At 56.2% G+C, this 20601-nt stretch overlaps 3 protein-coding genes across 6 annotated transcripts; 1 reads left to right on the top strand and 2 right to left on the bottom strand.

Moving 5' to 3' along the window:
* The first annotated feature begins 5196 nt into the window (after positions 1-5196).
* LOC125317814 (bone morphogenetic protein 2-like) lies at positions 5197-7548 on the top strand. Its single transcript, XM_048287920.1, has 5 exons — positions 5197-5458; positions 5580-5716; positions 6037-6159; positions 6584-6782; positions 7142-7548. Exons 1-5 carry the CDS (start codon positions 5197-5199, stop codon positions 7546-7548), a joined length of 1128 nt encoding a protein of 375 aa, XP_048143877.1.
* Positions 7549-9760: 2212 nt separating this feature from the next.
* Positions 9761-13504, bottom strand: LOC125317891 (potassium voltage-gated channel subfamily V member 2-like). Of its 2 annotated transcripts, none has more exons than XM_048288056.1 (2): positions 12048-13501; positions 9761-10686 (listed from the first exon to the last, which is right to left on the bottom strand). In XM_048288056.1, the coding sequence occupies exons 1-2, from the start codon at positions 13296-13298 to the stop codon at positions 10420-10422; spliced, it is 1518 nt and encodes a 505-aa protein (XP_048144013.1). In that variant the 5' UTR covers positions 13299-13501; the 3' UTR covers positions 9761-10419. The 2 variants fall into 2 exon arrangements, with proteins under 2 accessions (XP_048144013.1, XP_048144014.1); XM_048288057.1 differs by having other exon boundaries at positions 10530-10686; positions 12043-13504.
* A 1602-nt stretch (positions 13505-15106) lies between these two features.
* CD320 (CD320 molecule) lies at positions 15107-20478 on the bottom strand. 3 transcript variants are annotated; one of them, XM_048287699.1, is made up of 5 exons: positions 20328-20476; positions 19952-20161; positions 18945-19022; positions 18436-18695; positions 15107-16817 (listed from the first exon to the last, which is right to left on the bottom strand). In XM_048287699.1, the coding sequence occupies exons 1-4, from the start codon at positions 20419-20421 to the stop codon at positions 18439-18441; spliced, it is 639 nt and encodes a 212-aa protein (XP_048143656.1). In that variant the 5' UTR covers positions 20422-20476; the 3' UTR covers positions 15107-16817; positions 18436-18438. The 3 variants fall into 3 exon arrangements, with proteins under 3 accessions (XP_048143656.1, XP_048143659.1, XP_048143658.1); XM_048287702.1 differs by having other exon boundaries at positions 18436-18584; positions 20328-20468; XM_048287701.1 differs by having other exon boundaries at positions 15107-18695; positions 20328-20478.
* Between the last annotated feature and the right edge of the window lie 123 nt (positions 20479-20601).

Here is a 20601-nt window from a genome sequence, read left to right as displayed (position 1 = left end):
GAAATACTGACTTCCAGGAATCCGTTGTCATTTTGTGTCCCACTCTTAAGGCATCTCAGAGATACTTGCTTTCAGAAATCACTTTTTCCTCCCCTGAAAACAGCTCCGTCATGGAACAACGAAATCTCCTCCAGCAGCTGCTGAAGTGGTTGGGAGGGGGCAGGAAACCGTTCAAAGCCAGGAGCCAGACACAGACCCATGAAGGACCCACACCCGAGGACTGGGGCAGGGCAGGACCAGGTCCTAGATAGAGCCCAAACCCACTTGGCCATCAGCTCAGCCATCCTTCTCCCCTTCCTCTAGCTCATGAAATGGAGATTTTTAACCCTAATTTATTTGGTGAGGGGAGAAAAGCACAGAAACAAGGTTGTTTCTTTCTGATGTTCTCATCAGCTGAGACTGAGCCAGGCAGGACAGTCTGTGCCTCTGCCCTTCCAAGGAGGATGTAGGTGCAGCTGGAGGACCCTTGTTCCTTCTCTCCAGTTGCTGAGCCCCTGCCTGGGCCATCAGGACCTGCCTCGGTGGCATGTCCTGGTGTGGTGGTGACACAGCAGCAGGGATGTGGCTGTTGGTGTGCCCACCCAGAGGCCCCCACCCCGCTCTCTGCAACCAAACCGGGATTGTCAAATCCAGACAGAACTGCTTTGTGTCCTGGGAATTTTTCATTGAGTTAAAGCTGGAATAGGGAAAGAAAAGGCAAAGCAGGACTTTGTTCTGCACTCCCAAAATTGGGGCCATTGCCCAACTCCCCCTTCCACCCCTCTGCTACCAGCCTTACTTCATCCCACACCCCAGAACTGGGACATTCCCTTCCCTTCCCTTCCCTTCCCTTCCCTTCCCTTCCCTTCCCTTCCCTTCCCTTCCCTTCCCTTCCCTTCCCTTCCCTTCCCTTCCCTTCCCTTCCCTTCCCTTCCCTTCCCTTCCCTTCCCTTCCCTTCCCTTCCCTTCCCTTCCCTTCCCTTCCCTTCCCTTCCCTTCCCTTCCCTTCCCTTCCCTTCCCTTCCCTTCCCTTCCCTTCCCTTCCCTCTATCCCCCATCCCACGGTGGCAGATGCCACAGTTGGTGCTCCTGTGGAGAGCCCAGCACAGAGCACACCCTTTGGAGGTGCCTGGGGAATGTATCTCCAGGAGAGCCCGTAACACTGGCTCCAGCATCCGAGAAGCCCATTCAGGGCACAGTCCCTGGCAAATCCAGAGGGAAATGCTGAATGAGTGCTAAGTTATTTTCCCCCATTCCCTGGTGTAAGAATGTGGCTCTGGGAAAAGCACTGCCATCGGTATTTTGCGTTCAAATACAGTTTTCCCAGAGATAACACGGAGCGGCTTGTGCTCGCTCCCCAGAACTGGAGCTTTTGCAGGGTCAGGGACAGCATTCACAACTTGCACCCACAATAACCTCCCTTTCCTCGTGGTCTGAAACTGGGATGGAGGAACAAAACCTACCACTGAAGGCCTGAGCTGGTGAAGGAATGAGCCCCAAACTCCCAGCTGGGACCCTGACACAGAGAACAGCCTTTTCCAGCGGGTGCTGGATGCCAAAAGCTGGATGGTCTGTGCTGCTGCCACAGGAGCCTTGGGTGCAGCTCCAGGTTAATTTTCCTTATTGTTTCCTTGCAGATGGACTTTTCTGTGTGCCCACAAAGTTCAGCACTGCTCTGGTCAAAAACCCACATGGTGGGGAGGTGTTTCGGACACTGGAGAACTGAGAAATGAAGGAAAAATGCTATCCTGTCTCCCAGGTGGAATGTTACTATGAAATTGTCCAGAGCTCTGCAGGACACGGGGAGGAACGGCTCAAGGCAGGTTTCCAGGGGTTTGGCTCCTCTCTGGTGGGCTCACCTGGGCCCTCATGCGGGCTTTGAACTGCTGGGTGGATGCTCTAACATCGGCAGCTTCACACTGGCATCAAACTAGAGAGGTAAAAATCTCACATTTGTGTTCTCTCGTGCTATAAAATGTATTTTGCTGCCACTAATTCGTGCATACATCAGGGCCATAAAGGAACAAAGGGCTTTTTCTTTGGACTGGGGATTTCTTTAAAAAAGTAATTAAGCAACAATTATATATATATTTTTAAATATTTAGTTGTTAAGTATGTCCTCAGTTCAACAGAGACCCTGCTGTCCCGCTGAGCATACCTTTGTGCACAGGCACTTCTGACTCTAAAACACTGCTATGCCCCCAAAATACTTCTTACCAGCTGTGCCTTGCTGCTGCTCTTCTCTGGGGATGGATGCTGAGCCTGAGGCTGGAGGGAGGGTGGAGGGTGCTGGGGTGTCCCTGCTGAGGTGCTGCAGGGGATTTTCGTGCCTTTGTTTTGCAAATCTTTGCAGGAAATCGATGTGGGAAGGTGCTTGGGCAGCTGCTCCTCGGGGGATCCCTGCTTGCTTAGGTAAGCACAGCTGCCAGGCTCCATCCGCTCTCCCTCCCGCACATCCGCACTCCGGGCCAGGTGGGAGCTGCCCCTGCTCCTCTCACCCAGCGCATCTGCGGCTGCCGGGGTGGGGGGGACACGGAGCAGGGTTTGGGCAGCACCCCCAGCTCACCCACCACGCTGTGCTGTGCCGGGAGGGAGAGCCGGACCTGCCGGGATGGGGCCGGATTGGGTGGGTGGTTACAGAGCCTGTGGTGTCCCAGGACAGCAGACACAGATCCTGACAGTGGCTTCTGCAGCCTGCGATGTGCCACTCCTGTCCCTCACCTGCTGGCAATGCTGTGGGACAGGAAGAGTCGGGGGTGGCTGGGGCAGGGTGGGTCCAGACAGTTGTCTCAGGCTGAAGGGGCAGGACTGTGTGTTGATTGTAGACATAAAAACATGGGTCCCCCAGCACAGGAAGGACATGGAAAGTTGGAACAAGTCCAGAGGAGGCCATGGAGATGCTCTCAGGGCTGGAGCCCCTCTGCTCTGGAGCCAGGCTGGGAGAGCTGGGGGTGCTCACCTGGAGAGGAGAAGGCTCCAGGGAGAGCTCCGAGCCCCTTGCAGGGCCTAAAGGGGCTCCAGGAGAGCTGCAGAGGGACTGGGGACAAGGCACGGAGGGCCAGGACCCAGGGAATGGCTTCCCAGTGCCAGAGGGCAGGGCTGGATGGGATCTTGGGCAGGAATTGTTCCCTGGGAGGGTGGGCAGGCCCTGGCCCAGGGTGCCCAGAGCAGCTGGGGCTGCCCCTGGATCCCTGGCAGTGCCCAAGGCCAGGCTGGACATTGGGGCTTGGAGCAGCCTGGGATAGTGGAAGGTGTCCCTGCCCATGGCAGGAGTTGGGATGAGCTGAGCTTTAAGATCCCTTCCAACCCAAACCATTCTGGGATTCTTTGCATGCAAAGGGAAGCAAATCAAACCATGCAGGAAGAAAGACCTGCTCTGCTCAGGCAGAGGAGGTGACAGCTCATGAGTTACTCCACGAGTAAGGAATAGATGCTGCAGGAAGGAAGCTGCCTCCCTTCTCCCCCATCCTGCTCCAGAGCATCTGCCCTTTTCCCGAGGGGGAACAGAAGGCCCAGGATATGGGGGGCCGGTGGTGTACTGTGTACACGCTGGTGTACTGGGGATGTGCTGTTTTTTCTCTAACTGCAGGGAGTCACAAGACGGGGAGGAATGCCTGGCCCGGGCAGAAGCTGCCCCGAGACGCTGTGCCCCTCACGGGCTCCGGAGCCGCCGGGGCCACGTCTGCACCGTCGCTGCCATCCGGGAGTGCCACTGCCGGGGGTATCGGGGCTGGGAGCTGCGGGTGGGGCTCCTGGAGACCCCGCCAGACTGTCTGTGGGATATGTAAATGAGAGAAGGCTATTTTTTGAATAAAAGCTACTTTAACCAGCGGGTATAAATGAACCCTCTACAAAATGTGTTGTAGCTTGTAAAATAAACATCATGGGCAATTTGCAGGTCCTTGGGGCTCCGCTGTGCAGCTCCACAGCCCCTCTGCATCCAGCATCCCAGGAGGATGCAGCCGTCTGGCACGGGCTGGGGTGTGCACGGGTTGGCTGCTCCCGCTAACAAACTTTGGAGCCGGAGTCGGGAGAGGGGAGCAGGAGCTGGGCATGTTGGGGCAGAACTGTCTCCTCTGCAGGCACCCCCAGATATCCTGTGGGACATGCTGCTGGTGAGCCGGGCAGAGAAGGGAAAGGATTCCGGGGATACTGATAGTTTTCTCTCTCCATTAACTCCAGTCTGTCGGTACCGCCGTGCCTGTTCTGCATAATTAACAGCCCTTTAGGGTGGAATAAACTGTAGGCACCACTGGACATTAGCCTTCACCTTGTCTCCCATCAGGTGGTCCTGGCAGGGCTTCAGCCGGTTGCTGAATTAGTTAATTAATGCTAATTTTTTCCATTCAATCCCATGGCAGCTGTACAGTGTGTCGTGTCCACCTGCACCAGCCTGGTTTCTCTGTGATTGGGGAACAAGACCTGTAGAATTGGCTTTTATCCCACCACCCGGATATTTCATTAAGCTCAAGCATTCAGGAATTAGGAGCAAATGCTTTTCAATTCCCAGGAAGCCAATTGCCCTTTAAAAAAAAAAAAAAAAAAAAGGCAGCTGGATTCTGGTGGTTCTGCTGCTGCTGCGGTGTGACCCCACAGCCCGGGGCCGCAGCACCGCCGGGTCCTCTGCTGGACCCTGCTCTGCCCCGTGGCCTCGCTCCCCGGCGGGACACACAACCTGGGCTGCCCCCACTGAGAGAGGGGACCCCGGGCACCCCACCCTGCACGCCTGACAGGGACATGGGATGGGGACACCAGTGTGGCACTGAGCCTCCGCCACCATCCTCGCTCTCAGCACGAGCTGCTGCGGCAGGACCGGGGTGGGAAGGGGATGCTCATCTTAATGGGCTGCATTCCTCTACACAAAGGTCCTCCGATTTGTCCCATTAGTGCCATCATTAAAATCCAGTTAGTCTCCTACGGAGAGCAAATGCAGCCCAGCCAAGACCCTGGCAAGGCGCTGGTGGCCCCAGACCCCCGTGTCCCCTGCCAGCCCCGGGAGTGCCTGGTGAGCCGTCCTGCCTCCCGCTTGTGTACTGGGGCTAATTGGTGCAGGGGGCCCGGGAGCCGGGCTTCTCACCTTGTTAGCATGGCAATTAGCTCTCTTTACCCTCCTGATTGCTCCTGTGCATATTTCACTCCAATCCAGCTTTCCAGTGAGTTATAAATGCAGCACCGGGGAGGCGGGGGGAGTTGTGCTGGGACAGGGAGCACGGAGCCATGCTGGGGACTGTTCTGCTGCTGCTGGCCCTGGCCAAGACGACATGCCCGAGGCCAGACAGCGTGGCGAGCCGGCGGGCTGAGGCGCTGAAGAAACTCCTGGAAGTCTTTGGCATGGAAGACCCTCCGGCCCCCCCAGCTCACTTTAAGCAGCCGCCCCAGTACATGGTGGATCTATTCAACACTGTCGCCAATGCGGATGGTGTCACCAAGAACCCTGACATCCTGGAGGGCAACACTGTTCGCAGCTTCCTGGATAAAAGTAAGGGGGGCGTGGGGGGTGGTCCCTGTGGCGCTGGGATGGGGCTGTGGGGAGGGGCTGAGCGTGGCCGGTGGAGGTGCTGCCCCTGGTTTTGCTCTTCTCAACCCATCCTTCTCTCCAGCTCACAGCGAGGAGATGCGGTTCCTGTTTGTCCTCTCCAGCGTGGCCAAGAATGAGAAGATCCTGACGGCAGAGCTGCACCTCTTCCGCCTCTGGCCGAGGGTCACAGATGGGCCCAAAAGGCACCACTTCTGCCAGGTGAGGATGGGATGGGGGGGATGGGGCTGTCCCCCAGCCTGTGCCCAGGGATGCCACTGGCACACTGTGGTCACTTGCCTGCAGTGGGAATGTTGCCTGGCTCTGGGATCATATAAAAAAATGTTTCACAGAAAATCACGATGATTTAACTGTGGCGGGTTCTTAAATATCTACCCTTCTGGCTTGTGCAAACATCAGCAAAGGCACACCAAGGTTGTTACAGATCCATGCTGACAATTCCCCATCTCCCCCCACCCCTCTGTCCAGGATCAGCCCCTTGGGCAGGCTATGCCGGGGTGACCACCTTTTGCCTTCCCCAGGTCAGTGTCTACCAGGTGCTGGAGAAGGACAAGCTGGACACCCCCGGAGGGAAGAAGCTGCTGGCAGCCCGGCGTGTCTCGCTGCAGACCTCGGGCTGGGAGGTCTTTGCCATCACACCGGCTGTGAGTCACTTTTCCTCTGTTTTGGGCAGCACAGAGGGAATCCTGGAGGTTCACATGCAGGAGGTTTTTTAACCCATTTCACCCACAGCAGCCTTTCAGGCTTCAGTGCAGTTTCCTGTGTGCAGTCTCTGCAGTGACATGGGGGAATACATCTTATCTTGGGATGGGGGGGCAAAAGGCCTGCCAAGAGCCCCGGGGGCTGCTTCATCCTTCCTGGAACTTGTCTCACTGCTCTGCAGGGAGCGCTGGTGCTGGCTCCTGCCACAGTGTCCCCTGTGCTGCAGCCCCAGAGCAACCTCTTCCCGTGGAACACGGAGTGTGGCCTCCCAGTTCACAATGTCCTGCTGCTGGCCTGGGACCTGCCTGTGGGGACACCAGGGCAGTGCCTGTCCCAGTCCATGGTGACACTGGTTTGGTTCCCCAGGTTCGTGACTGGACTGAAGATGAAAGCAGCAACCAGGGTTTGCTGGTGACAGTCCAGGGCCTGGAGGGGAGCCCGCCTGAGCCCCCACCACTGCAGTTTGCATCTGGCCGGAGCCACCATGAGAGCAAGAAGCCCATGTTGGTCCTGTTCACGGACGACGGGCGCCGGGGAGCGTCGCTGCCCACAGCCGGCTTCCCAGGTGGGTCCACACGCCTGGCACGGCTCCCTCAGTGCCAACATCCCTTTCCCAGGGGGTGCTCCCCACATGTGGGCTCCTCAAATCCAAACCTCCTTCCCTGGCTGGAGGGAGAGGCTCTCTCGTTTCTGGTGTAGCCTGCTCGGAGTGTTGCCTGCTTGCAGATGTGAAGCTGGATTTGAGGGTGGCCATGAGACTGAGGGTGTCACCTCCTGGTGGCTCTGCCTGGGCTGGTGACAAGCTGTGACCAGAGGGCTGCAGACAAAACCTGTGGGGAGGGGTGGCCGGGGGGGTTGCAGTACTTTCTCCCTCCCCCCAGGCTCATGCAGTGGCTAATGGCATTTGATGCTCCTTTCTGACAGATTTAAAACCTCAGGCTACCAATCTCCCTGCCAAGATGCCGGTGCCCAAGCTGGGCAGGTCACGCAGTACACGGTCTCTGGATCGGCTCCAGCCCTGCCAGAGGCATCCCTTGTCTGTGGACTTCGAGGAGATCGGCTGGTCCGGCTGGATCATCTCACCACGGGGGTACAACGCCTTCCACTGCAAAGGCTCCTGCCCCTTCCCTCTGGGCGAGAACATGCGGCCAACGAACCACGCCACGGTGCAGTCCATCATCAACGCCCTGAAGCTGAGCGAGGGCGTCAGCAGCCCCTGCTGTGTGCCCGACAAGCTCTACTCCATCAACCTCCTCTACTTCGATGACGATGAGAACGTGGTCCTCAAGCAGTACGATGACATGGTGGCCGGCAGCTGCGGCTGCCACTGAGGCGGGAGGAGCAGGGGGCTGGAAACGGCGCCGCACTGGAGGCTGCACCCACTCCCTCCAGAGCATCGGTGGGGTCCCACAAACCCTCTCAAAGAGACTGGGACGAGCAAAGCAAGGGGGTGCTGGCTCTGCCCTGGATGGTGTCACCCCCTAACAGTGGCAGCCCCAGGAAGGCTCAGGGCCAAGCTCTGATTAAATCAACCCAAACGAGCCTGTGTGACCCAGCAGCCCCGGGGCAGCAGCTCCATTTTGGGGTGCCCTGTGTGGGGGCATGGGTGTCCCTGCCCATGCAGAGGCTCCTGCAGGCTGTACTATATGTATATAGCAAGAGCACTAATATATGACAGAAATCGCCTGTACAGTGTCCTGTAAATGTCTGTACATTCCTGCATTGCTGTGACTTGTAAAATGAATTCAGAGCAACTATTTAAAAATGCCATTCTCTGAAGGCTGCCTGTGGACTCTGAACTGCTCTCAGGAACAGGGCAAGCAGACTTCTCGCAGGCACAGGGAAGGGGTGCACATGGAGGGATGAAGATCCAGCTGCAGCAGTCTCCAGGGGCAAGGGGAGGTTGGTGTGCCTCACTCCTTGAAAGCTAAATGATCTCAGGATTCAGCAGCCTGCAGCTGGGGGTGCAGGGAGATGAGCAGGTGATGGGGGTGCTTGGGGGAATGCGGCGACAGGGTCAGGGGTGGGACAGGGGTGTGTGTAGAGGAGCCCAGAGCTGATGCTTCTGGGGCGGGTGAGGGGTGGCTGTCGTGGTTTAACCCCAGATGGCAACCAAGCACCACGCAGCCACTGGCCTCACCCTCTACCCCGGTGGGATGGGGGGGAGAATCAGAAGAAAAGGTGTAAAACCTGTGGGTTGAGATAAGGGAAGTTCAATAATGGAAATAAAATAAAATATGATCATATTTAATAATACTTGTAATGGAAAGGGAGACACCAAAAGGAGAGAGTCATAAACCCCAAGACAGACAAGTGATGCCCAATACCCAGGTGCTCAGCACCCACTGATCTGTGCCCAGCCTGTCTCTCAGCAGCAGTCAGCCCCTCCCGGGTAGCTCCCCCAGCTTACACACCGGGCAGGATGTTCTGTGGCATGGAATATCCCTCTGGCCACTTTGGGTCAGCTGCCCTGGCTGTGCTCCCCCCGGGCTTCTTGTGCAGCTCCTCGCTGGCACAGCCTGAGACTGAAAAGTCCTTGACTTGGGGTGAGCCCAGCTGAGCCACAACCAAAATATCTGTGTGTGATCAAGATTATTCTCATCCTGCATCCAAAACACAGTGTTGTACCAGCACTGGGAAGAAAATGAACTCTATTGCAGCTGAAACCAGGACAGTGGGGCGGGATGGCTCTGGGGGAAGATGGTCAGAGGAAACTGCTGTGCCCAGAGAGAAGGTTCCTCATGGAAGAGAAATGGGGTGGAAACCAGAGCTGCCCAGTGCTGTGGGGTCAGGTCAGCGCTTGGGAGGTGTACAGAGGGTGGGTGTCAGCGTGGGTACTGGGGAGTGGGTGTAGGTGTAGGTGGTCAGGGCAGAGGTCCCCTCACACCTGCTGGCACAGCCCCCTTGTCCCCTGCAGTCCAGCTCTCAGTGGGAGTGTGGCTGTCCCTACCAGAGCGCTCGGCCCCTCCAAGTCTCTTTCCAAGTTTGCAACATTGGCAGCTTCGCCACAGTGCCAGGCTGGTACCAGGAGTCCCCTGGCACCTCTGCATCTCCAAGCCCAGCTTACAAGTGAGTGAATCCCACCCTTGCCTGGCTGGCACCAGTTTCTTTGCTCACCTGGAAGCAGCACCAGCAGCTGTTGGCTCTTCCCCAGGTCAACCCTCTCTGCAGCCTGAGGTCCCTCTCTCCATCCCACCCAAGGGAAGGGTGTATCCCTTCAGGAGGCCCAATGACTAGACATGGTCCCACACCAGAGGGCGAATCCTTCCCCTGTGCCCCCCAGATGTGTCCCCCGCTGCCTCCCATGATGTGAACACAGGGCAGAGCCAACTGGTGTGTCCTGATCACATGCATGTCCCAGCTCCAGTTCCAATGCACTCAGGCCCAGGCACCTCATTCCAAAACTAAAGCATGGACAGGCTCATCTGCATTCCTGAGAGCCCTGTCCTTGTACTGATGGACTTGCGAGCGCTGGGAAGATGTCCCCTCCTCACCGCAAATGATGAGCAGTTTACTGAATCACACACAGTGGCTGGACAAGAATCCATGACAAGGAAGGGTTTGGGCCTGGTTTATTAAATGCCTGTTCCTGGGGGTGCTCTGGCTACAAGCTCTGTATGCCTGTAGTGCCTGTGGGTCCCATCACAGCAGCATCCCAAGTCAGGACTGTGCCCCAGACTCCAGGGCAGTGGGAAGAAGAGCAGGTTTGGCTGGAATGATGCATGGCTGTAGCCTTTCCTCTGGGCCTTCACTCAAATCCCCACACTGGACTAGGCCTGGGCTGCTTGGCTGGGAAGGAGTCACAGGGCCCTGGGCAGGGGGAGCCTGTGTGTGTCCCACTCCATGGGGAACAGAGCAGCACCTGCACAGGTGTCACACTGGGCTACCTGCCTCAGACAGGTGACAGTTCAGTCCCACCACTCACTCCCCGTGATGTCAGGGTGCCCCTTGCCTCAGCCCATGGCAGACAAACACCCTGCCCTGGCCGTACAGCTCCAAGCCGCCTCTGACTGACAGCTCTGAGGGACAGCAGTGTCTGGCATGCAGCAGTGAGGGAATACCCAGCTGGCAGCAGCCCCTGTGCAACAGCAGAGCCCCGGCACTGTTGTGACTCTGCCCATAGCTCGGAGCCTCCCTGGGGGACAGGACCTGCTGGGAGGATGGCCAGGACAGGCAATGTCTGGGGGGTGGGGAGCCTGTGGTCAGCGGTAATAGCGGGGCTCAGCTCTCCAGCACTCTGAGAACTTCCGCAGGACTCGCTCCTTCAAGCGGATCCTCCTGGAAAGCTGATGTGACTGGCTTATCTCATGGGCCTTCAGCCTGGCATAGTAGTCAGAAAACTTGTTGTAGAGGATGGAGATGGGCATTCCATTGAGGATGATCCCGAAGGAGATGCAGAAAAATGCCACTATCCTGCCGAGTATTGTGTCAGGCACGGTGTCTCCGTAGCCCACGGTGGAGAGGCTGACCTGTGCAGGGACAGGAAAGGATAAAATCCCATGGAAACAAGCCCAGCAGACCCCGCTGGCTGGTGCTGGAACTCACTCCCTCCCGCCCCTCTGTGGAGCCACGTGTCCCCTGTGACCAGTGCCAGACCGTGACGGCAGCCAGCAGAACTGTCCCCTCTCCAGAGCCTGCCTGGCCAGGGCCCCACTGTCCGGGCTGTGCCCAGCAGGCTGGAGAGCTGAAGGAAAGGGCTGCCTGAGCCCCAGAAGCAGCGATCAGAGGCCAGACCCTTCTCCCTCACTGCTTTGTGTGTGCCTCTTCAAAGGCAGCTGGACACCCCTGAGCTGAGCCTTCCCCAGCAGCCGGTGTCTGCTGGAGCTTCCTTCCCCTCAGAGCTGTGGCTCCAGAGCTTCCTGGCCATGAGTTGCCTGGTCTCAAAGAAACAAAGCTTCCTGGAGCCTCCCTCCAGGGGAAACAGAGGCATTGCCTGGAAATGAACCATGCTTAGTAAAGGGGGAGCAGGGCTATGGGGACAGGGTGAGAGCTGAGGCAGAGAGGTTTGGGCTTGGCAGGGAGGTGTACTCGCAGGGACAGGCTCAGCCTGGGATGTTGAAATGCTTGAAGTTGGTGATATTGCTGAGTAATTTTGCCCTTCCTCGAGGAGGGATGAATTTGAAGCAGATAGCCTTTGTGGCCAAGGGGGATTATAAGAGCAGAAATGATCTGTGGGATCATTTCATCTGTAAATCAAAATGCCCTCATAACCCCTGGCTGTCAAGTGCTTTAGCTGCTCCCCATCTTGGAGGTAATCCCAGCTTTATTATAATGCTCAGCTCTGCAGAGCTGCCGGCTCCTGGAGTGAGCAGGGCAGCAAAAGGGCAGCACACCCCAGTCTGTGTCCGCTCTCATGACACAGGCTGAGGCATAGTGTGACTGTGGGTCCCACATACAGCCCTGGGTTCCCCATCTCAGACCCACAAGCTCTTGTGCCTCTCAAGCTCAGCAGGGCTGCAATACTGCCCAGGGTGGCTGTCCCCATGCCCACAGGCTGCATCCACCCAACACTTGGGTCCTGTGACAGATAAAGTCTGGGCTGAGTCCCATCCCACTTGTTCAGCTCAGACCTAGAGGCTCCCAGGCCACCACCTGTCCCACCATCCCACCCCAGCACCAGGTTTTGAGCCTCTGAGCTTAGTTCAAACCTCTGATTTCTCTTCTCAGAGTGTGCAGGCCTCTGGGTTTCCCACCATTACCGAGCTGGTGGGAAGGCTGGGCCCTTCCTGTCTCCTGGCCAGCAGCAGTGGTGAATTCCCCGAGCACTGGGGCAGCCCCTACCCACGGAGCCTCCCCCACCCCTCTCCGGAAGAAGCTGCTCACACCTTACCGCTGCCCACCACCACGCGTAGGGGATACTGGTGAAGTCAGTGCCGGGGACATCATGTTCCACTGAGTGTATGAGAGCAGAGAAGGTGAAGACCCCCATGACAATGAAGAGGAGGAGGCAGCAAACCTGCTGGTAGCACTGGCGCATGGTGAAGCTGAAGGCCCGGAGGCCGGTGGAGTGACGCGCCAGCTTGAGGATGCGGAAGATCCTCATGAGCTTGATGAGCTTGAGGACTTTGCCCAGCTTGCTCACATTCTCCATCTTGTGCAGCTCTTCATGGTATTGTATGTCTCCATCCTCCAGATTTTCAAAGAGGATCTGGATGTAAAAGGGCAGGATGGCCACCAGGTCTACAGCATTAAACGCTGCCCGCAGAAATTTCTTGAAGCTGGAGGAGGAGATGAGCCGCATGAGGTATTCGGAGGTGAAGAAGATGGCACAGATCATCTCCATATGCTCCATCCAAAATTTCCCCGTCTTGTTTTTCATCTCCTCCACTGTGCTCAGTGTCATGCCCACAATGGAGATAAGCACAAAGAAGCTCGACATGACAGCAATGATCTTGGCTGGCACAGAAGAGAACGGGTTCTCAATGAGGTTCCAGACCATCTTCCGAAACTGACCCAGAAATTTGCCATCAAACTGCGCCCCTGACTCCAGGGGCTCCAGTTCTGCCTCTAGCTCCTTCTCTGTTTTCAGGTACTCACTGAGTTCATCTTGCTTTTCCTCAAACAGGATCCGGCAGCAGCGTTGGGAGTATTTCAGATGGATTCCCCAGTACTCGATTTCCTCCACAAAGTTACTGGGGCACATCTCATCCATCATCCACAGGACCCCACTGCGGTAGAAGTGGAAGATGTAGTGGAAAATTGAGGGATCTCTATCAAAGAAGTACTCATTCTTCTGCACCAAGTAGTCATCACAGAGCTGCAGCTTCTTCACAGGGTCTGTATAGAGGGCCAGCTTCCCAAGCCGGGTGATGGGATACTTGGCCAGTACCTTGTAAGCTATCTGGAACGATTTGCCACCTACGTTAATGTTGAGCAGGTATTTGTTCCTTTGGATGGGAGTCTGGCTCTTCTCTTGGTTTCCGTCTGCCACATTCTGCATGGAGCTCCATTGCCTTACCAGGCTGTCCTGTGCAAATGGGATGTGGGATTCCTCTTCCTCCAGGGTCCGGCAGCGGCCCTGGTGATTCCCTATCTTCATGCTGGCCAAGAGACTCGCACGCCTGGTCCACTGTTGCCTCATGGTGCCTGGCTTTCTGAAGCGGTGACTCCTGTTACGGGCTGTGGGACAGCAGCTCTGGCTTCATGGGAATGCTCCCACTGAGCACACGCTGACTGGGATGAGTGCTGTGAGCTCGGGGCAGTGGAGTGGCTGCCCAAGGGGCACAGCCGCGCACTTGGTGCCACGTGGCACCTGCCGGGGTCCCAAAGCCGATTGCTGATCAGATTGGGGTTTGCACCGTGGCAGTCAGAGGCGGCAAATCGCCCGCTCCTTAAGACACTAATGAGATTGAGGCACTAGTCCTTTATGTAAGGAACTATTTCCAGCTCTGCACTTCTCTTTTCCCTTATTCTGTTCTTATTAGCTGTTTGCATTTGCCACATGCTCTTTCCTGGAAGGACATCCATGACAGCAAACAAAGCAGCACAAACTTGCCTCGATTTACCCTCTGTTGATGGGACAGGAAGGTGCAGACATGCAGGATTTGTACTGGCTTTGTACCCTCACACCAGATGCTGCTCTTGGCACCAGCCCTTTGTTAAATGCTAATGCAGCTGCCCCGGCTCTGTCAGCTGTCACAGCCAGGGAAGGGAGATGGTCATGACCTCCCAGCTCATCCCTCAAGTCCTACAGTGCAGATTTAGAGGGGATGAGGTGAAGGAACCGCCTGTGCCTCCACACAGTGCCCGAGCAGATTCCCTGTGAGACAGGCTGCTCCTGTGCCCCTGCCCTGGGCCATCACATCAGCCTTCAGCCCCACAACTCACCCAGGCAGGGGCAGGAACAGGGAACAGGACACTGGAAATGCAAGTAGGCAGTAAAAGTTCCTCTGAGCTGCTGGAACTGAAAAGGAGGAAATAATCCTTTGGATTTGCAAGTAAAAGGGGAACCAAAATTAAAGAGGCTGATCTTTGAGGTCTTATCCTGGAATACGATCCTACTTCAACATGTAAAACATCACATTGATCTCCATGAACTGGTCTAATTAAATACAGAGACTTGTAGCACAAAGATGCTGCTGGCCTGAAAAGCAGCTCAGGCTCCACTACAATTAAGTCTCTGAGCCTGGGGATTAGAACAACAAAAGCACTTCTAGCACCAGAGAGAGGAAGGGAAATTGCTGTCAGAAACACAGCCCCAAGTTTTGGCACAAGATCCATAAAATGTATTTATTTCAGCTCCAAAGCACTCTGCTCAGGGAGCAGTAAGCAAAACCTGCAGTGTCTTGTGAGTCTGCCCCAGGGCCTCACTCCCCATCGCATGGAGCAGGGGCTCTGCCCTGTGCCACAGACCAGCCGGGCTCAGCTTGGCAGCTGCAGCTCAGAAGATAATCTAGGACCAGCGGGTGACAGCTGACCTTGGCCACGTGGCCCTGCCAGCACCAGTGCTTCAATTGGCCTCAGCTCAGCCCTGTCCTGCTGGACTCCTGGAGCCCTTCCTGCCCTGCAGCGCTTCGTGCTCTGCTCTGACAAAGAAGGGACAAGATCAGGCAGTTTTTTCACCTTGCTTTTGGCTGAGCTTCCCACTTGTCCCTGGTTCAGTAGTAGCACCTCTGGTGTTACTGTGGCATCTGTTCTCCTGTCCCCATCATCTCTGTTTGCTTTGCTCCTGTATTCATTTTCTCTGCTACAGCTGGTGCGTGCTGGAGTCGCATCTGTCCCAGGCAGGCACAGCAGCACTGGCTTCCACATAGTGCCCCACGCCAGCCCACCCACCCCAAATCCTCTTTCCAGGATGTGACAATCCAAAGGTGATGCAGCCCCTGGCCTCCCAAATACAGAATCCATGCAAACGCACAAATCCAGGAAAAATAAAAACTCCAGAACTTGTTAATTTCACATTCTTTATTCTCCTGTGTCAGTCACCACAGCTTTCTCTGCCTGTCCCTGTGGAAACAGAAGATTGTGTGTGTCTTTGCAAATGGCTCCTTGATACTAAAAATAGCAGCCCTGGAATAACTCAGGACTCCAGACCACATATAGAAGTTTCTCCTGTGGGGTATGGCAGCGCTCACACACTGTCCAGGAGCGGAAGACTCCTACTCCAAGGCTAATGACTGGTGTCTGCTTGGCAAGCCAAGTTCCCACCTTCAAGGCACAGAGGGCAGCAGCCAAGGCAGCAGCTTGGTGCACTTAGTGAACACTTGTGCAAGGTACACGTGGCAAACCAGAGGCACTGGGCACTAATCTGCCCCTGCACAGGCAGCTCTGAGAGGTGCACAGCACTGAGTCCTCTGGCTGGGGCTCCACGTGCCACACAGTGTCTGACCCAAGACATGACTTATTTCCAGGGACACCTTCACTAGACCAAGATGCTCGGAGCCCTGTCCAGCTGGGTCCCAGGGATGGAGCAGTCACAGCTGCTCTGGACAGCCTGTGCCAGGGCCTCACCACTCTCACCATAAAACCCTCCTTCATGTCCTACCTAAGCCCACCCTCTGCCAGTTTGTAACTGTTGCCTCTTGCCTTACAGGCCTTGGTGAAAAGCCCCTCTCCATCTTTCTTTCAATCCCCCTTTAGACATGGACAAGACACAACAAGGCTCCCTGGAGCCATCTCTTCTCCAGGGTTTGCCCTTATAAAGGTGCAGGACCTTGCACTTAACCTTATTGAAGTTCATGAGGTTCCCATGGGTCTGAAGGTCCCTCTGGATGACATCCCCCTCCCCAACTGCACACCTCAGCCTGGTCTCATCCTCAGACTGGCTGAGGGTCCACTTGTTCCCACTCTACACACCACGGACGAAAACATGGGATAGCACTGGTCCCAGTATGGACCCTCGAGGGACACCACTCATGTCAGAACAGTTTTAAGGAAGACACCATTAAGAGTGTTAAGAGGAGTCCCATGCAGCATTCGGCACTGGGGTGGGCAGAGCAGGTCTGCCAAGGGTGGAGATGTTTGTGGAAAGGAGTGTGAGAGGAGCTGCTTGCCCAGGGCCAAGGAGCTCCTTGCCCTACGTGGGCTTGGAAGACAGCACAGCAAAGCCAGAGCAACCGTCACCCCTATGGTGGCACTGTCAGTAAAAGCCTCCCGTGCACGGGACTGAGCAGCATCAAACAGTAGTGCAAACATGGAGTATCTGTCTGATCTGTGCAGCCAGTGTGAGCGCCTACAGAAATGGGTGAGAAAGCTCCTGTTCCCTGACAAAATCCAGGGGGAAGAATGAAGCAGGTGAAAAAAGGCTCCTGGCTGGAAGTAGAAGGAGACGGTTCAACAGCACCTGGCATTTCAAGGACAAAAACATCTTCGGGTCCAAGGCCACACTGGTGGGCATTAGCTTTAACGACTGTCAGGCAGAACAATGAAGCCATTTCTACCACCTTTGGGAGGCTGTTATCACAGTGCCAGGGAAGGTTCTGTGCTATTTCTGGAGCCAAGGTAGTTCCACAATCTAAGACCCATTTACAAAGGGAGCCTCCTGTCAGTATTCCAGTGTAGCAAGTCAGATTTGAGAGCTGATGTCCAATTCAGTCAGGCTCTGTGGTGAGGAGGAGACAGATCAGGCTAGTCCCACGTTATCACCTTGGCATAAGCACCCCTGTTACAAAGCCAGAAAAACACCTGGTTATTGACAGTCCTTTGGGAAGAAACCTGGTTTGACTTCAGTTTACACAAAGTGGAGGAAAAAATCCCACACCAGAAGATCAGTATCTTAGCAGGACTGCTCCATGTCCTTGGCAGCAGGGAGGAAAGGGGAGAGTTCTGCTGCTTCAGGGCAGACTGAAACCCCATGCACCCAGTTGGCAAGCATCAGGGAACCTGGGTTTGTTGGTTTAACACAGCCTGGTTTTAGTGGGCGGGAGGAGCTGCTCGAAGCTTCTACTCTGTCTGGCACAGAGATAATTGCTGAGGGCTCTGACGATGGGCAGGTTACCAGCCCAGTTAGAGAAGCTGGTAACACCTCTGTGATGACATATTTAAGAAAGGCAAAAAGCACGGGCAGTTCTCTTTCTTCTCCCGAGGGGTGGTGAGGCGGCCCCCGAGGGCCATCCTGGTGCAGCCGGGGCCCTGCCGAGGCCGGGGCCGCCCGTGCGGTGCCGCAGAGACGGCGTGGCCAGCAATGAAAGCATGGCCAACGTTCCCCGGTGCAGAGCCCGGGCAGGATCAACCTTTCAAGTGCAGCAAAGCTCTCTAAGAACTTTTCAACTGCTGGAACTTGAGAACAAACAAACCTACAGACACCAACCTTCTTCCAAGTCAGAGAAAAAGGAAAAGTGAGGACACGTGAGGAGAACCAACATGGTGACACCGAGGTCAGTGAAGGAGAGGGAAGAAGTGCTCCAAGTGCCAGAGCTGAAATTCTTCTGCAAGCTGTGGTGAGGACTGTAACACAACAAACTGTTTCCCTGTAATTCAGGAGGTGCCTGGGGGGTGCAGATACCCACATGCAGCCCGTGAAGGAACAGTGCTCACGCTGGAACGTGTGGATACTGAAAAGCTGTAATCTAGTGAGGAACTCGAACAGAGAGAGGGAGGACCCTTGCTTCCACAGATAGAGAACCCTTGCTTCCAGCCTAGAACAGCTCATCCTTAAAAGACTTAAACCCCATGAACTAAAATGACCCACGCTAGGCAGTTGTGGGAAGACTGCTTGGCCGTGGGAGGGACTCACATTACAGCACATCGGCCGGGCTGCTGCTTGTGAAAGTTAAAACCACACTGGAAAAGTTTGCAGAGAACTGTCTCCTGTGGGAAGGATCCCACGGCACAGCAGAAGAAAGAAACTTTTTTCCTTAAGTGTACTGAAGAAAGATTTTTAAGAAGTGAAAGACTGACCAAAATCCCGTGTTTTGTCTCCTTGCGTGGTCAGTGGGAAAGAGAAAGGGACTGGGAAGAAAAGGTGTTCTAAAGGTTTATTTTAGTTCTCATTACCCTTTTTACTTTTAACTCTGTTAATAAATGTTCTTTATACTGTTTAAGTTTTGAACCTGTTTCATCTTAAAGTGTTTTTCCCCTTATCCTTAACTCATGAAGTTTTCAATTCCCCCTCCTCTGCTATAGATAGTTTTTTGTGGGTGCCTGGCACTTAGCCAGTGTCAAACCCCAGCACTGGGAAAACCTAACCCCAAAGGGGAAAGCTCTAGAAGCCAGAAACACAGGGCAAGAAGGAATTTCTCCCTCAGGCACATGGAGCACATGGGATGCAAAATACTTAACTTTCAGGGCGAGGAGCCTTTTTGACTCTGGTCAGGCATCAGCTGTTCCCTGGCTGCTTTTTCAAGACTGAAGATGTCAGATCGGTGTTTTACTTTGGACAGACGCCACACAGCAACAGAACCTGCAGCTACCAGGATGCTCAGGAGCCCTGGAGAGGAGAGTGCACAAGCAGAGACCCACTCACTGCCCTGGTCTGGGCATTGGGACTGGGCTCTGCTGCTCAACACCATGAGCCAACAGCCAGAGATGAGCAGTGACCCTGGAGAGCAAAGGACGGACAGAGAGGAAGCGAGTTAGTGCCAGATGGCGCAGAATGGCCTTTCCAAAGATGCAGCACATCCAAGGCAGAGCAGTAATTAAGCTGTGGTGTCAGGCCTCTCTTAGCCTCCCAGCCCAACAAAAGCGGCTACTGATACAGGTCTGGAATTGACCCCATCAGGATACTCAATTTATAGCCCAAGGTAGGTAGGTCCAAGACCATGTGCAGCACTCGTTGAGTCTCACATACCTGCAGCAATCAAGATCCATGTGTAACCTTGACTCCTCGATGGCACAGAGACCTCAGGCTCAGGCGTAGCTGAAGCCTCTGTGAGGAAAGAGTAACAAGTCCATGAGGCTTCCAACTCACCTTATGGTCAGCACTCAAAGCAATCTTCAGTCCACACCCGGCTGAGTTACTAGCTCACCTCAAGAGCACCAAGAGGCCTTTACTAATTTAAGCAAAACCTTATCTGCCGCTACTGTGATTAACCCACACTGGAGGAAAAAACGTCCTACTGGAAACGCATACCAGGAAAAGGTGGGAAATTGCCCAGCTGGAGCTGGAACCGCAGCATCCTAGCCTGTCGTCGTGGCACTGAGAAGCCACAGGTACAACCAAAACACAGCTCTTTACCTCGCCTGCCAATTGAATTGGTGCAGGCATCAAACCCAAACCCAGTCTCTCACACCTGCAAGTAATCCCCCTCCTCTCCACATCCTCGGCAAGCCCCCGGGTGAGGGAAGCCAGAACAGCCCCTCCAAGCACCCCAGACAGCCAATGGGTCTGACAAAGGATGCTCCAGAGCCAAGTAGCTCTGCTACCGACAGTACTGGGGTGCGGACACAGCTGGACACAAGCCCAGACACTGTGTCTGCAGCTCCTGGCCAGCCTGGATGGCCCAGAACTTCCTCCTCATCCTCTTCCCTTCAACCTGCCCATTCCTCAGACATCAGAAGAGCTCGGGAGGTGGACAGATTCCAGTGTTTTCTCGTTTGAAGTTGCAACTGGGAATTGCATGTCCTGGAAGAAGGAATAAAGTACTTCAAAGGCGCTTCCCGAGGGAGCCCTGGGGGGCGTCATCGCCGTCCCCACCAGGAGAAGCTGAAGGTGGGGGCCCCCATAGCGCTTCCTCCACTCACAGTGACCCGCGGTGACCGCAGCTGCCCCGGACCGGCCACAGACGGCGGAGAACAAAGGCTTCGGTCCGGCTTGCCGCCCCCACTCCCGGCCCCCCGCTGCCCGCGCCCCCGTACCTGCGCTGCCGGTGGGCGGCACCGCCGAGCTCCTCGGCGGGGTCACCGCGGGGCCGCTGGGACTCGGCTCCGCGGCGGTCGCGGTCCCGCAGCCCCACTCGTCCCCGCCGTCGTCACAGTCGGGGTGGCCGTCACAGCGCCAGTCGCGGTGGAAGCAGGGGGCGTCGGGCGCGCAGCGGAACTCGTCCGGGCGGCAGGGGGACGGGGCGGCTGCGGGGGGACGGGCGCGTGAGGGGAGGCGTGAGGGGAGCCCCCCGCGCCCCCCCCCACGGGGAGACCCCGCGCGCAGGGGGCACGAGGGCTCCAGCCAATGAGAGCGAAGGGCGTGTGCGGTGAACCAATGAGCGGCACCCGCCCGGGCCCTCCCCCGGCTCACCGTTGCCTGGCGGGAACGGCAGCACCGGCACCGGCAGCAGCAGCAGCAGCAGCAGCACCGGGAGCCCCGGCGGCAGCAGCCGCGGCCCGGCCATGCCGCGGGCCCGCACCGGACGGACGCGCCGCTACAAATGCAGAGGGCGCAAGCAGAGCGCGTGCGCTCAAGCCCGACCTCCACCAATGGGGTGCCCGAGGGGGCGGGGCCCCCTCAAGGGCGCGCGCCCAGGCCCCGCCCACCCCCGCACTTTTCGCCGCGGGGCCTCCGGGCCGTGCCG

This window comes from Corvus hawaiiensis, chromosome 28 (genome assembly GCF_020740725.1).
Source record: "Corvus hawaiiensis isolate bCorHaw1 chromosome 28, bCorHaw1.pri.cur, whole genome shotgun sequence".
Classification (NCBI taxonomy): domain Eukaryota; kingdom Metazoa; phylum Chordata; class Aves; order Passeriformes; family Corvidae; genus Corvus; species Corvus hawaiiensis.
The sequence above is the reverse complement of the archived record's forward strand: the minus strand, read 5'-3'. Positions and strand labels throughout refer to the sequence as shown.

Bases quoted from the DNA above. Each gene is read 5' to 3' on its own strand.
- CD320 (XM_048287701.1), bottom strand. From the start codon at position 20,421: ATGGCCGGGCCGCGGCTGCTGCCGCCGGGGCTCCCGGTGCTGCTGCTG. The intron at 20,162-20,327 runs GTGAGCCGGGGG...GTCCCCCCGCAG, and splicing joins GCCGTTCCCGCCAGGCAACG to CCGCCCCGTCCCCCTGCCGC. The intron at 18,696-18,944 runs GTATGTGAGACT...TTTGCTCTCCAG, and splicing joins ATGGATCTTGATTGCTGCAG to GGTCACTGCTCATCTCTGGC.
- LOC125317814 (XM_048287920.1), top strand. From the start codon at position 5,197: ATGCTGGGGACTGTTCTGCTGCTGCTGGCCCTGGCCAAGACGACATGC. The intron at 5,717-6,036 runs GTGAGGATGGGA...TGCCTTCCCCAG, and splicing joins AAAGGCACCACTTCTGCCAG to GTCAGTGTCTACCAGGTGCT. The intron at 6,160-6,583 runs GTGAGTCACTTT...TTGGTTCCCCAG, and splicing joins TCTTTGCCATCACACCGGCT to GTTCGTGACTGGACTGAAGA.
- LOC125317891 (XM_048288056.1), bottom strand. From the start codon at position 13,298: ATGAGGCAACAGTGGACCAGGCGTGCGAGTCTCTTGGCCAGCATGAAG. The intron at 10,687-12,047 runs GTAAGGTGTGAG...GTCCCTGCACAG, and splicing joins ACGCGTGGTGGTGGGCAGCG to GTCAGCCTCTCCACCGTGGG.